Source organism: Oncorhynchus clarkii, unplaced genomic scaffold, assembly GCF_045791955.1.
Source record: "Oncorhynchus clarkii lewisi isolate Uvic-CL-2024 unplaced genomic scaffold, UVic_Ocla_1.0 unplaced_contig_6193_pilon_pilon, whole genome shotgun sequence".
NCBI classification, from domain to species: Eukaryota; Metazoa; Chordata; class Actinopteri; order Salmoniformes; family Salmonidae; genus Oncorhynchus; species Oncorhynchus clarkii.
Window position 1 is genome coordinate 41,565 of NW_027258092.1, and position 15,885 is coordinate 57,449.

Here is a 15,885-nt window from a genome sequence, read left to right on the forward strand (position 1 = left end):
GCTGTGGAACATCCAGGTGCACATTTGCAAACTTCAGACGTGCAGAAATGTTTTTTTTTGGACAGCAGTGGCTTCTTCCGTGGTGTCCTCCCATGAACACCAGTCTTGTTTAGTGTTTTACATATCGTAGACCCTTCAACAGAGATGTTAGCATGTTCCAGAGATTTCTGTCAGTCTTTAGCTGGATTTCTGTAAGTTTTTAACTCTAGGATTCTTCTTAACCTCATTGAGCATTCTGTTCTGTCCTCTTGCAGTCATCTTTGCAGGACGGCCACTCCTAGGGAGAGTAGCAACAGTGCTGAACTTTCTCCATTTATAGGCAATGTGATGAACATCAAGGCTTTTAGAGATACTTTTATAACCCTTTCCAGCTTTATCAAGTCAACCATTCTTAATCTTTGCTCTTCTGAGATCCATTTTGTTCAAGGCATGATTCACATCAGGCAATGCTTCTTGTGAATAACAAACTCACATTTTGTGAGTGTTTTTTTATAGAGCAAGGTAGTTCTAACCAACATCTCCAATCTCGTCTCAATGATTGGACTCCAGGTTAGCTGACTCCTGACTCCAATTATATTTTGGAGAGGTCATTAGCCTAGGGGGGGTTCACATACTTTTTCCAACCTGCACTTTGAATGTTTAAATGATGTATTCAATATAGACAAGACAAATACAATGATTTGTGTGTTATTAGTTGAAGCACACTATGTTTGTCTATTGTTGCGACTATCAAATTTTATGACCAATTTATGCAGAAATCCAGGTAATTTCAAAGGGTTCACTTACTTTCTGTTACCACTTTACATCCAGTCCCAAACCAAATAGTCTTTATAGTTACCTCCATCATGCCTCCAACACGCCTCCATCATGCCTCCAACACGCCTCCAACACGCCTCCATCATGCCTCCATCATGCCTCCAACAAGCCTCCAACAAGCCTCCAACATGCCTCCATCATGCCTCCATCATGCCTCCATCATGCCTCCAACACGCCTCCATCATGCCTCCATCATGCCTCCATCATGCCTTCAACAAGCCTCCAACATGCCTCCATCATGCCTCCAACAAGCCTCCAACATGCCTCCATCATGCCTCCAACACGCCTCCATCATGCCTCCATCGTGCCTCCAACAAGCCTCCAACATGCCTCCAACATGCCTCCATCATGCCTCCATCACGCCTCCATCGTGCCTCCAACAAGCCTCCAACACACCTCCATCATGCCTCCATCATGCCTTATTCATGCCTCCAACATGCCTCCATCATGCCTCCATCATGCCTCCAACACGCCTCCATCATGCCTCCAACAAGCCTCCAACATGCCTGCAACAAGCCTCCAACATGCCTCCAACAAGCCTCCAACATGGCCTCCATCACACCACCAACACAGCATCCAACACGCCTCCAACACGGCCTCCAACACCCCTCCAACAAGCCTCCAACACGCCTCCATCATGCCTCCATCATGCCTCCAACAAGCCTCAAACATGCCTCCATCATGCCTCTAACACGCCTCCAACACGCCTCCATCATGCCTCCAACACGCCTCCATCATGCCTCCAACACGCCTCCATCTTCTTTCACTGCAAACCTCCCAGAATTCACCACTCTGTGTTTCCGTCTCGCCGTACCTCAGCCTCGCCCTGCGGGGAGGAGAAGAAGGGAGGGAAAGGGGGAGGAGAGGAGAGGAAGATGGATAGAGCATACCTGCCACTCGCCTCCGTGCGCTCCAGCAGCTTGATGCCAGGGAAGCTAATGGCTCTCCGGGGAGGAGGCGAATGAAACAGCGTGGTGGGATCCCTCCCTCGCCACCTAATGAATTCAAAGGCACGTGCTCCCACACCATCTCACTCAGACACTTTAAGGCCCCTGCACTGGGTGTGTGTGTGTGTGTGTGTGTGTGTGTGTGTGTGTGTGTGTGTGTGTGTGTGTGTGTGTGTGTGTGTAAAAACCAAAGCCCCCCCCCCCCCCTAGTAGAGGTGTGTGGGTAAAATCACTGGGGAAGCCAAGCCAGTTAAAAAGCCATATTATAACCACCTACGTGGTAATAATTGTGTTGTTTGCTCTGAAACCCGTTAGTTCACCACCGTGATTTACAATGAGGCCCGTGACAACGAAAAGACAACGGCAACAATGAACCAGCTAAGTTAGCGAGCTAGCTAACGTCAGCCTACTAGACTACATAGTAAACTTCAATCGTCTCAGACCAGTGGCACTCTATATGAATTTATGGTTGGATCGCCGTCGAAATTCAGTCAAAACCACAAGTCTCCTCCGTCCATGGCCTAGGAAAGGGACGATTTAGCAAGAGAACTACTGCAGGACATCGACACAAGCTAGCTACAGCAGGACATCGACACAAGATAACTACAGCAGGACATCAACACAAGTGAACTACTGCAGGACATCAACACAAGCAAACTACTGCAGGACATCGACACAAGCAAACTACAGCAGGACATCAACACAAGTGAACTACTGCAGGACATCAACACAAGCTAGCTACAGCAGGACATCGACACAAGATAACTACTGTAGGACATCAACACAAGCTAGCTACTGCAGGACATCAACACAAGCTAGCTACTGCAGGACATCAACACAAGCTAGCTACAGCAGGACATCAACACAAGTGAACTACAGCAGGACATCAACACAAGAGAACTACAGCAGGACATCAACACAAGAGAACTACAGCAGGACATCAACACAAGAGAACTACAGCAGGACATCAACACAAGAGAACTACAGCAGGACATCAACACAAGAGAACTACAGCAGGACATCAACACAAGAGAACTACAGCAGGACATCAACACAAGAGAACTACTGCAGGACATCAACACAAGAGAACTACAGCAGGACATCAACACAAGAGAACTACAGCAGGACATCAACACAAGAGAACTACAGCAGGACATCAACACAAGTGAACTACAGCAGGACATCAACACAAGAGAACTACAGCAGGACATCAACACAAGTGAACTACAGCAGGACATCAACACAAGTGAACTACAGCAGGACATCAACACAAGAGAACTACAGCAGGACATCAACACAAGTGAACTACAGCAGGACATCAACACAAGTGAACTACAGCAGGACATCAACACAAGCTAGCTACAGCAGGACATCGACACAAGCTAGCTACAGCAGGACATCGACACAAGCTAGCTACAGCAGGACATCGACACAAGCTAGCTACAGCAGGACATCGACACAAGCTAGCTACAGCAGGACATCGACACAAGCTAGCTACAGCAGGACATCGACACAAGCTAGCTACAGCAGGACATCGACACAAGCAAACCAGAAACAGACTCGTTTTTTTTCTGACAATGAGAACGTTTCGCTAAACAGGATGTGATTTGATTAGTGTGAAGCCAAATCCAAACTGGCTTCCCTTGGGGGGGGGTATTTTGCTGCACTTGGACAACCCACAGTTGAGCTCAGCTAAACACTGATTGGCTAACTATTTTATTTAAATAATTATATCAAGGGAAGCCAAATGCTTCCTGGCATCGATCAATCAAACGCTACGGTGGCAACATGTTACATACTCTTTTGTTCCAGACAGCATCAGATACGTGGTGTACACCTACTGAGACAGAGGGGGCGCTGTTTCCCTCGCACCGACTGTGTGTATACTAATGCTCTGCTGTGGAAAAGAGAGGTAACAATACCTTGTGTCAGACAGCATCAGATACATGTTGTACACCTACTGAGACAGAGGGGGCGCTGTTTCCCTCGCACCGACTGTGTGTAGACTAATGCTCTGCTGTGGAAAAGAGAGGTAACAATACCTTGTGTCAGACAGCATCAGATACATGTTGTACACCTACTGAGACAGAGGGGGCGCTGTTTCCCTCACACTGACTGTGTGTATACTAATGCTCTGCTGTGGAAAAGAGAGGTAACAATACCTTGTGTCAGACAGCATCAGATACATGTTGTACACCTACTGAGACAGAGGGGGCGCTGTTTCCCTCGCACCGACTGTGTGTATACTAATGCTCTGCTGTGGAAAAGAGAGGTAGCAATACCTTGTGTCAGACAGCATCAGATACATGGTGTACACCTACTGAGACAGAGGGGGCGCTGTTTCCCTCTCACTGACTGTCTGTATACTAATGCTCTGCTGTGGAAAAGAGCGGTAGCAATACCTTGTGTCAGACAGCATCAGATACGTGGTGTACACCTACTGAGACAGAGGGGGCGCTGTTTCCCTCACACTGACTGTGTGTATACTAATGCTCTGCTGTGGAAAAGAGAGGTAGCATACCTTGTGTCAGACAGCATCAGATACATGTTGTACAACTACTGAGACAGAGGGGGCGCTGTTTCCCTCGCATTGACTGTGTGTAGACTAATGCTCTGCTGTGGAAAAGAGAGGTAGCAATACCTTGTGTCAGACAAAGGGATTTGACTGCTCTGCTATGTACTCGCTGTATGCTACGGTACTGTGTGTGTGTGTGTGTGTGTGTGTGTGTGTGTGTGTGTGCTATAGCACGGTAGCACGGCTGAATGGCTCCTATTTGACGACAGATAAACAGACACCAATTAAATTATTCCACAAGGCTTGGAGCTTTAGCCCAGTGGACCCCAAAGTAGAACCCAGGGTGAATCCCAAACGCAACCCTGGCTTGGAGCTTTAGCCCAGTGCACCCCGAAGTAAAACCCAGGGTGAATCCCAAACGCAACCCTGTTCCGATGTAGTGCACTTCTTTTGACTTCGTCTCTGGACCCAAAGTGTTGCACTGCACTTTCTTTAAAGGGCTTCGTTTTATCGCAATTTCAATTTAAAGGTAATTTCTGATGGAGCCGAAACATTCCCGCGTTAACCGGGATTACAGTCTCCTCTAACGTGGGAACATTGTGATTACAGTCTCCTCTAACGTGGGAACATTGTGATTACAGTCTCCTCTAACGTGGGAACATTGTGATACAGTCTCCTCTAACGTGGGAACGTTGACCGTGATTACAGTCTCCTCTAACGTGGGAACGTTGACCGTGATTACAGTCTCCTCTAACGTGGGAACGTTGACCGTGATTACAGTCTCCTCTAACGTGGGAACGTTGACCGTGATTACAGTCTCCTCTAACGTGGGAACGTTGACCGTGATTACAGTCTCCTCTGACGTGGGAACGTTGACCGTGATTACAGTCTCCTCTAACGTGGGAACGTTGGCCGTGATTACAGTCTCCTCTGACGTGGGAACGTTGACCGTGATTACAGTCTCCTCTGACGTGGGAACGTTGACCGTGATTACAGTCTCCTCTAACGTGGGAACGTTGACCGTGATTACAGTCTCCTCTAACGTGGGAACGTTGACCGTGATTACAGTCTCCTCTAACGTGAGAACGTTAACCGTGATTACAGTCTCCTCTAACGTGGGAACATTGTGATTACAGTCTCCTCTAACGTGGGAACGTTGACCGTGATTACAGTCTCCTCTAACGTGGGAACATTGTGATTACAGTCTCCTCTAACGTGGGAACGTTGACCGTGATTACAGTCTCCTCTAACGTGGGAACATTGACCGTGATTACAGTCTCCTCTGACGTAGGAACGTTGACCGTGATTACAGTCTCCTCTAACGTGGGAACGTTGACCGTGATTACAGTCTCCTCTAACGTGGGAACGTTGACCGTGATTACAGTCTCCTCTGACGTGGGAACGTTGACCGTGATTACAGTCTCCTCTAACGTGGGAACGTTGACCGTGTTTACAGTCTCCTCTAACGTGGGAACATTGTGATTACAGTCTCCTCTAACGTGGGAACGTTGACCGTGATTACAGTCTCCTCTAACGTGGGAACGTTAACCGTGATTACAGTCTCCTCTAACGTGGGAACGTTGACCGTGGTTACAGTCTCCTCTAACGTGGGAACATTGACCGTGATTACAGTCTCCTCTGACGTGGGAACATTGTGATTACAGTCTCCTCTAACGTGGGAACGTTGACCGTGATTACAGTCTCCTCTAACGTGGGAACATTGTGATTACAGTCTCCTCTAACGTGGGAACGTTGACCGTGATTACAGTCTCCTCTAACGTGGGAACATTGTTATTACAGTCTCCTCTAACGTGGGAACGTTGACCGTGATTACAGTCTCCTCTGACGTGGGAACGTTGACCGTGATTACAGTCTCCTCTAACGCGGGAACGTTGGCCGTGATTACAGTCTCCTCTGACGTGGGAACGTTGACCGTGATTACAGTCTCCTCTGACGTGGGAACGTTGACCGTGATTACAGTCTCCTCTAACGTGGGAACGTTGACCGTGATTACAGTCTCCTCTAACGTGGGAACGTTGACCGTGATTACAGTCTCCTCTAACGTGAGAACGTTAACCGTGATTACAGTCTCCTCTAACGTGGGAACATTGTGATTACAGTCTCCTCTAACGTGGGAACGTTGACCGTGATTACAGTCTCCTCTAACGTGGGAACATTGTGATTACAGTCTCCTCTAACGTGGGAACGTTGACCGTGATTACAGTCTCCTCTAACGTGGGAACATTGACCGTGATTACAGTCTCCTCTGACGTAGGAACGTTGACCGTGATTACAGTCTCCTCTAACGTGGGAACGTTGACCGTGATTACAGTCTCCTCTAACGTGGGAACGTTGACCGTGATTACAGTCTCCTCTGACGTGGGAACGTTGACCGTGATTACAGTCTCCTCTAACGTGGGAACGTTGACCGTGTTTACAGTCTCCTCTAACGTGGGAACATTGTGATTACAGTCTCCTCTAACGTGGGAACGTTGACCGTGATTACAGTCTCCTCTAACGTGGGAACGTTAACCGTGATTACAGTCTCCTCTAACGTGGGAACGTTGACCGTGGTTACAGTCTCCTCTAACGTGGGAACATTGACCGTGATTACAGTCTCCTCTGACGTGGGAACATTGTGATTACAGTCTCCTCTAACGTGGGAACGTTGACCGTGATTACAGTCTCCTCTAACGTGGGAACATTGTGATTACAGTCTCCTCTAACGTGGGAACGTTGACCGTGATTACAGTCTCCTCTAACGTGGGAACATTGACCGTGATTACAGTCTCCTCTAACGTGGGAACATTGTGATTACAGTCTCCTCTAACGTGGGAACGTTGACCGTGATTACAGTCTCCTCTAACGTGGGAACATTGACCGTGATTACAGTCTCCTCTGACGTAGGAACGTTGACCGTGATTACAGTCTCCTCTAACGTGGGAACGTTGACCGTGATTACAGTCTCCTCTAACGTGGGAACATTGTGATTACAGTCTCCTCTAACGTGGGAACGTTGACCGTGATTACAGTCTCCTCTAACGTGGGAACGTTAACCGTGATAACGTGGGAACACAGTCTCCTCTAACGTGGGAACGTTGACCGTGATTACAGTGGGAACTCGTGATTACAGTCTCCTCTAACGTGGGAACGTTGACCGTGATTACAGTCTCCTCTAACGTGGGAACATTGACCGTGATTACAGTCTCCTCTGGCGTGGGAACATTGTGATTACAGTCTCCTCTAACGTGGGAACGTTGACCGTGATTACAGTCTCCTCTAACGTGGGAACATTGTGATTACAGTCTCCTCTAACGTGGGAACGTTGACCGTGATTACAGTCTCCTCTAACGTGGGAACATTGACCGTGATTACAGTCTCCTCTGACGTGGGAACGTTGACCGTGATTACAGTCTCCTCTGACGTGGGAACGTTGACCGTGATTACAGTCTCCTCTAACGTGGGAACGTTGACTGTGATTACAGTCTCCTCTAACGTGGGAACGTTGACCGTGATTACAGTCTCCTCTAACGTGGGAACGTTGGCCGTGATTACAGTCTCCTCTGACGTGGGAACGTTGACCGTGATTACAGTCTCCTCTGACGTAGGAACGTTGACCGTGATTACAGTCTCCTCTAACGTGGGAACGTTGACCGTGATTACAGTCTCCTCTAACGTGGGAACGTTGACCGTGATTACAGTCTCCTCTAACGTGGGAACGTTGACCGTGATTACAGTCTCCTCTGACGTGGAAACGTTGACCACGATTACAGTCTCCTCTAACGTGGGAACGTTAACCGTGATTACAGTCTCCTCTAACGTGGGAACGTTGACCGTGATTACAGTCTCCTCTAACGTGGGAACATTGACCGTGATTACAGTCTCCTCTGACGTGGGAACGTTGACCGTGATTACAGTCTCCTCTAACGTGGGAACGTTGACCGTGATTACAGTCTCCTCTAACGTGGGAACATTGACCGTGATTACAGTCTCCTCTAACGTGGGAACATTGCCTTTAAACATGACTGTCCGACTGTAGTGTGTCTCTTCAGCTCTATGGACTGTCAGACTGTAGTCTGTCTCTTCACCTGTCAGACTGTAGTGTGTCTCTTCACCTGTCAGACTGTAGTGTGTCTCTTCACCTGTCAGACTGTAGTGTGTCTCTTCACCTGTCAGACTGTAGTGTGTCTCTTCACCTGTCAGACTGTAGTTTGTCTCTTCAGCCCTACGGACTGTCAGACTGTAGTGTGTCTCTTCAGCTCTACGGACTGTCAGACTGTAGTGTGTCTCTTCACCTGTCAGACTGTAGTGTGTCTCTTCACCTGTCAGACTGTAGTGTGTCTCTTCACCTGTCAGACTGTAGTGTGTCTCTTCACCTGTCAGACTGTAGTGTGTCTCTTCACCTGTCAGACTGTAGTGTGTCTCTTCACCTGTCAGACTGTAGTGTGTCTCTTCACCTGTCAGACTGTAGTGTATCTCTTCACCTGTCAGACTGTAGTGTGTCTCTTCAGCCCTACGGACTGTCAGACTGTAGTGTGTCTCTTCAGCTCTATGGACTGTCAGACTGTAGTGTGTCTCTTCAGCCCTACGGACTGTCAGACTGTAGTGTGTCTCTTCAGCTCTACGGACTGTCAGACTGTAGTGTGTCTCTTCACCTGTCAGACTGTAGTGTGTCTCTTCACCTGTCAGACTGTAGTGTGTCTCTTCACCTTTCAGACTGTAGTGTGTCTCTTCACCTGTCAGACTGTAGTGTATCTCTTCACCTGTCAGACTGTAGTGTGTCTCTTCAGCCCTACGGACTGTCAGACTGTAGTGTGTCTCTTCAGCTCTATGGACTGTCAGACTGTAGTGTGTCTCTTCACCTGTCAGACTGTAGTGTGTCTCTTCAGCCCTACGGACTGTCAGACTGTAGTGTGTCTCTTCACCTGTCAGACTGTAGTGTGTCTCTTCACCTGTCAGACTGTAGTGTGTCTCTTCAGCTCTATGGACTGAATGGAGCTGATTTGAAACTTTTTGGAAGACTCTTTAGTTGATGACTCTTTAGCTGATGACTCTTTAGTTGAAGACTCTTTAGTTGAAGACTCTTTAGTTGAAGACTCTCTAGTTGATGACTCTTTAGTTGAAGACTCTTTAGTTGAAGACTCTCTAGTTGATGACTCTTTAGTTGAAGACTCTTTAGTTGATGACTCTCTAGTTGATGACTCTTTAGTTGAAGACTCTTTAGTTGAAGACTCTCTAGTTGAAGACTCTTTAGTTGAAGAATCTCTAGTTGATGACTCTTTAGTTGAAGACTCTTTAGTTGAAGACTCTCTAGTTGAAGACTCTCTAGTTGATGACTCTCTAGTTGATGACTCTCTAGTTGATGACTCTTTAGTTGAAGACTCTTTAGTTGAAGACTCTCTAGTTGATGACTCTCTAGTTGATGACTCTTTAGCTGATGACTCTCTAGTTGATGACTCTTTAGCTGATGACTCTCTAGTTGATGACTCTTTAGTTAATGACTCTTTAGGTGATGACTCTCTAGTTGATGACTCTCTAGTTGATGACTCTCTAGTTGATGACTCTCTAGTTGATGACTCTCTAGTTGATGACTCTTTAGCTGATGACTCTCTAGTTGATGACTCTTTAGCTGATGACTCTCTAGTTGATGACTCTTTAGTTAATGACTCTTTAGGTGATGACTCTCTAGTTGATGACTCTCTAGTTGATGACTCTCTAGTTGATGACTCTCTAGTTGATGACTCTCTAGTTGATGACTCTTTAGTTGAAGACTCTCTCTGTCACACACACACTCTCTCTCATACACACACACACACACACACACACTCACACACACACACTGTATGATTGCCAAAGGGCTCTGTCTGTAATTTTCTCAAAACAAAACAGTGTGACAGTCCTTTTCCAATATGTCTGCCCACGGCCGCCTTAAACCGAGAGGAGAGAAGATCCCAGACACACAGCGGGGAGGTGAGAAACAGAACACTGTTTTGATTCCACCCGACAGACTGAAGGCTTTAAAACATTGCTTTTATACACCAATACCTTCCATCATTTATCAGCCTTGAGTTCATGCATTGCTCAAAATGTTTCCAGGTATACCACACCAAAAAAAATGGTGAAGTGATATTCGTTTATACTGAGATATATCTTTTTACCTCCTAAAGCACACATCTTTACTTGATTTCAATGGATTTTATTTTTTTGGAATAAATTACCACTTTAATCTGCACCGAATGGACAAAACATTAAGAACACTTCAAATCAAATGTTTGGTCCAATGTCATGTCTCTATACCCTCCCTGTACCGGTCCAATGTCATGTCTTTATACCTCCCCTGTACCGGTCCAATGTCATGTCTCTATACCCCCCCTGTACCGGTCCAATGTCATGTCTTTATACCTCCCCTGTACCGGTCCAATGTCATGTCTTTATACCTCCCCTGTACCGGTCCAATGTCATGTCTCTATACCCCCCCTGTACCGGTCCAATGTCATGTCTTTATACCTCCCCTGTACCGGTCCAATGCCATGTCTTTATACCTCCCCTGTACCGGTCCAATGTCATGTCTCTATACCCCCCCTGTACCGGTCCAATGTCATGTCTCTATACCCCCCCTGTACCGGTCCAATGTCATGTCTTTATACCTCCCCTGTACCGGTCCAATGTCATGTCTCTATACCCCCCCTGTACCGGTCCAATGTCATGTCTTTATACCCCCCCTGTACCGGTCATTCTGTAGGGCTGTGTTTATGCTAGACCTGACATTCGGTAGGGCTGTGTTGATGCTATACCTGACATTCTGTAGGGCTGTGTTGATGATAGACCTGTCATTCTGTAGGGCTGTGTTGATGCTAGACCTGTGTCATTCTGTAGGGCTGTGTTGATGGTAGACCTGGCATTCTGTAGGGCTGTGTTGATGGTAGACCTGCCATTCTGTAGGGCTGTGTTGATGGTAGACCTGTGACATTCTGTAGGGCTGTGTTGATGGTAGACCTGTGTCATTCTGTAGGGCTGTGTTGATGGTAGACCTGTCATTCTGTAGGGCTATGTTGATGCTAGACCTGTGTCATTCTGTAGGGCTGTGTAGATGATAGACCTGTCATTCTGTAGGGCTGTGTTGATGCTAGACCTGTGTCATTCTGTAGGGCTGTGTTGATGGTAGACCTGTGACATTCTGTAGGGCTGTGTTGATGCTAGACCTGTGTCATTCTGTAGAACTGTGTTGATGCTAGACCTGTCATTCTGTAGCTATTCACTGGGACAACAATCTAGCTGTGTTTTATTTTCTGTAGATAACAGAGTGTGCTTTTGCAATGGTTCCCTATTCCCTATGTGGTACACTACATTTGTCCAGAGCCTATAGTGCATTAGGGTGCCATTTGGGACTATTTAAAGGTTAAAAACTAACCCTGCTGTTCCCAGATCATTCATTAGATCAGGATCTCTTACCGAGAGACCAGAGAGACCTGTAGTTATCAGGATCTCTTACCGACAGACCAGAGAGACATGTAGTTATCAGGATCTCTTACTGACAGACCAGAGAGACATGTAGTTATCAGGATCTCTTACCTACAGACCAGAGAGACATGTAGTTATCAGGATCTCTTACCTACAGACCAGAGAGACATGTAGTTATCAGGATCTCTTATCGACAGACCAGAGAGACATTTAGTTATCAGGATCTCTTACCGACAGACCAGAGAGACATGTAGTTATCAGAATCTCTTACCGACAGACCAGAGAGACATGTAGTTATCAGGATCTCTTACCGACAGACCAGAGAGACATGTAGTTATCAGGATCTCTTACAGACAGACCAGAGAGACATGTAGTTATCAGGATCTCTTACCGACAGACCAGAGAGACATGTAGTTATCAGGATCTCTTACCTACAGACCAGAGAGACATGTAGTTATCAGGATCTCTTACCTACAGAACAGAGAGACATGTAGTTATCAGGATCTCTTACCGATAGACCAGAAAGACATGTAGTTATCAGGATCTCTTACCGACAGACCAGAGAGACATGTAGTTATCAGGATCTCTTACCTACAGACCAGAGAGACATGTAGTTATCAGGATCTCTTACCGACAGACCAGAGAGACATGTAGTTATCAGGATCTCTTACTGACAGACCAGAGAGACATGTAGTTATCAGCATCTCTTACCGACAGACCAGAGAGACATGTAGTTATCAGGATCTCTTACCTACAGACCAGAGAGACATGTAGTTATCAGGATCTCTTACCGACAGACCAGAGAGACATGTAGTTATCAGGATCTCTTACCTACAGACCAGAGAGACATGTAGTTATCAGGATCTCTTACCGACAGACCAGAGAGACATGTAGTTATCAGGATCTCTTACCTACAGACCAGAGAGAGACATGTAGTTATCAGGATCTCTTACCGACAGACCAGAGAGACATGTAGTTATCAGGATCTCTTACCTACAGACCAGAGAGATATGTAGTTATCAGGATCTCTTACCTACAGACCAGAGAGACATGTAGTTATCAGGATCTCTTACCTACAGACCAGAGAGAGACATGTAGTTATCAGGATCTCTTACCGACAGACCAGAGAGCCATGTAGTTATCAGGATCTCTTACCTACAGACCAGAGAGGCATGTAGTTATCAGGATCTCTTACCGACAGACCAGAGAGACATGTAGTTATCAGGATCTCTTACCGACAGACCAGAGAGACATGTAGTTATCAGGATCTCTTACCTACAGACCAGAGAGACGTGTAGTTATCAGGATCTCTTACCGACAGACCAGAGAGACATGTAGTTATCAGGATCTCTTACCTACAGACCAGAGAGACATGTAGCTATCAGGATCTCTTACCGACAGACCAGAGAGACATGTAGTTATCAGGACCTCTTACCTACAGACCAGAGAGACATGTAGTTATCAGGATCTCTTACCGACAGACCGGAGAGACATGTAGTTATCAGGATCTCTTACCAACAGACCAGAGAGACATGTAGTTATCAGGATCTCTTACCGACAGACCAGAGAGACATGTAGTTATCAGGATCTCTTACCGACAGACCAGAGAGACATGTAGTTATCAGGATTTCTTACCTACAGACCAGAGAGACATGTAGTTATCAGGATCTCTTACCGACAGACCAGAGAGACATGTTGTTATCAGGATCTCTTACCTACAGACCAGAGAGACATGTAGTTATCAGGATCTCTTACCGACAAACCAGAGAGAGAGACATGTAGTTATCAGGATCTCTTACCTACAGACCAGAGAGACATGTAGTTATCAGGATCACTTACCGACAGACCAGAGAGACATGTAGTTATCAGAATCTCTTACCTATAGACCAGAGAGACATGTAGTTATCAGGATCTCTTACCGACAGACCAGAGAGACATGTAGTTATCAGGATCTCTTACCGACAGACCAGAGAGACATGTAGTTATCAGGATCTCTTACCTACAGACCAGAGAGACATGTAGTTATCAGGATATCTTACCTACAGACCAGAGAGACATGTAGTTATCAGGATCTCTTACCTACAGACCAGAGAGACATGTAGTTATCAGGATCTCTTACCGACAGACCAGAGAGACATGTAGTTATCAGGATCTCTTACCGACAGACCAGAGAGACATGTAGTTATCAGGATCTCTTACCGACAGACCAGAGAGACATGTGGTTTGATCATGTGAACAAGCACGCCGGAACTAGAAGTGCCTGAAGAAGTTTGTTGTTCTATCCAATAGATTATTGTTTTCTATGATTTCATGAGCCGATAGTTTTCCTGCTAGTGATTCTCTCCTGGGTCTCTATCTATATCTATCATGCTAGGTGTCTACAGGAGGTCTGTTTTCCACCTGGGTCTCTATCTATCTCTATCATGCTAGGTGTCTACAGGAGGTATGTTCTCTCCTGGGTCTCTATCTATATATATCATGCTAGGTGTCTACAGGAGGTCTGTTCTCCACCTGGGTCTCTATCTATCTCTATCATGCTAGGTGTCTACAGGAGGTCTGTCCTCTCCTGAGTCTCTATCTATCTCTATCATGCTAGGTGTCTACAGGAGGTCTGTTCTCCACCTGGGTCTCTATCTATCTCTATCATGCTAGGTGTCTACAGGAGGTCTGTTCTCCACCTGGGTCTCTATCTATCTCTATTGCGCTAGGTGTCTACAGGAGGTCTGTTCTCTCCTGGGTCTCTATCTATCTCTATCATGCTAGGTGTCTACAGGAGATCTGTTCTCCACCTGGGTCTCTATCCATCTCTATCATGCTAGATGTCTACAGGAGGTCTGTTCTCTCCTGAGTCTCTATCTATCTCTATCATGCTAGGTGTCTACAGGAGGTCTGTTCTCCACCTGGGTCTCTATCTATCTCTATCATGCTAGGTGTCTACAGGAGGTGTGTTCTCCACCTGGGTCTCTATCTATCTCTATCATGCTAGGTGTTTACAGGAGGTCTGTTCTCCACCTGGGTCTCTATCTATCTCTATCATGCTAGGTGTCTACAGGAGGTGTGTTCTCCACCTGGGTCTCTATCTATCTCTATCATGCTAGGTGTCTACAGGAGGTCTGTTCTCCACCTGGGTCTCTATCTATCTCTATCATGCTAGGTGTCTACAGGAGGTCTGTTCTCCAACTGGGTCTCTATCTATCTCTATCATGCTAGGTGTCTACAGGAGGTCTGTTCTCTCCTGGGTCTCTATCTATCTCTATCATGCTAGGTGTCCACAGGAGATCTGTTCTCCACCTGGGTCTCTATCTATCTCTATCATGCTAAATGTCTACAGGAGGTCTGTTCTCTCCTGGGTCTCTATCTATCTCTATCATGCTAGGTGTCTACAGGAGGTGTGTTCTCCACCTGGGTCTCTATCTATCTCTATCATGCTAGGTGTCTACAGGAGGTGTGTTCTCCACCTGGGTTTCTATCTATCTCTATCATGCTAGGTGTCTAGAGGGGGTCTGTTCTCTCCTGGGTCTCTATCCATCTCTATCGTGCTAGGTGTCTACAGGAGGTCTGTTCTTTCCTGGGTCTCTATCTCTATCATGCTAGGTGTCTACAGGAGGTCTGTTCTACCCCTGTTCTAACAGTGCTTTCCTCCTGTCTCTTCCGCAGGTTGTTTGGGGTAACAGGGAACTGTGCGGCCTGCAGTAAGCTGATCCCAGCCTTTGAGATGGTGATGAGAGCTAAAGAGAACGTCTATCACCTGGACTGCTTCGCCTGTCAGCTCTGTAATCAGAGGTGAGTTTACTGGGCGGGAAGCTGCTCCTCGCGTCCACTCAGCCAATCAGGAGGCTTGATGTTGAGAAGGGGTGGGACAGTGTGGACATTCCCGAATCATTCTCTGACGGTGTCCATGTTAAGACAGCCTCAATCTCAGCAGGAGTTGACTGAGCCTGGTCTAACAGTCCCTGATCAGAGATCGTCTGGTCTAACAGTCCCTGATCAGAGATCGTCTGGTCTAACAGTCCCTGATCAGAGATCGTCTGGTCTAACAGTCCCTGATCAGAGATCGTCTGGTCTAACAGTCCCTGATCAGAGATCGTCTGGTCTAACATTCCCTGATCAGTGATAGTCTGGCCTAACAGTCCCTGATCAGTGATA

General features: G+C 46.7%; 1 protein-coding gene across 1 annotated transcript in view; it reads left to right on the forward strand.

The window, feature by feature from the left end:
• Positions 1 to 14,162: 14,162 nt before the first annotated feature.
• The window catches only part of LOC139395350 (LIM domain only protein 3-like), a 32,128-nt gene continuing 30,405 nt past the window's right edge, over positions 14,163 to 15,885 (forward strand). Inside the window, exons 1-3 of the mRNA XM_071142918.1 lie at positions 14,163 to 14,182; positions 14,503 to 14,571; positions 15,334 to 15,522. Coding sequence (XP_070999019.1) covers positions 14,163 to 14,182; positions 14,503 to 14,571; positions 15,334 to 15,522 — 278 coding nt within the window. The remainder of the gene's footprint in view (positions 14,183 to 14,502; positions 14,572 to 15,333; positions 15,523 to 15,885) is intronic.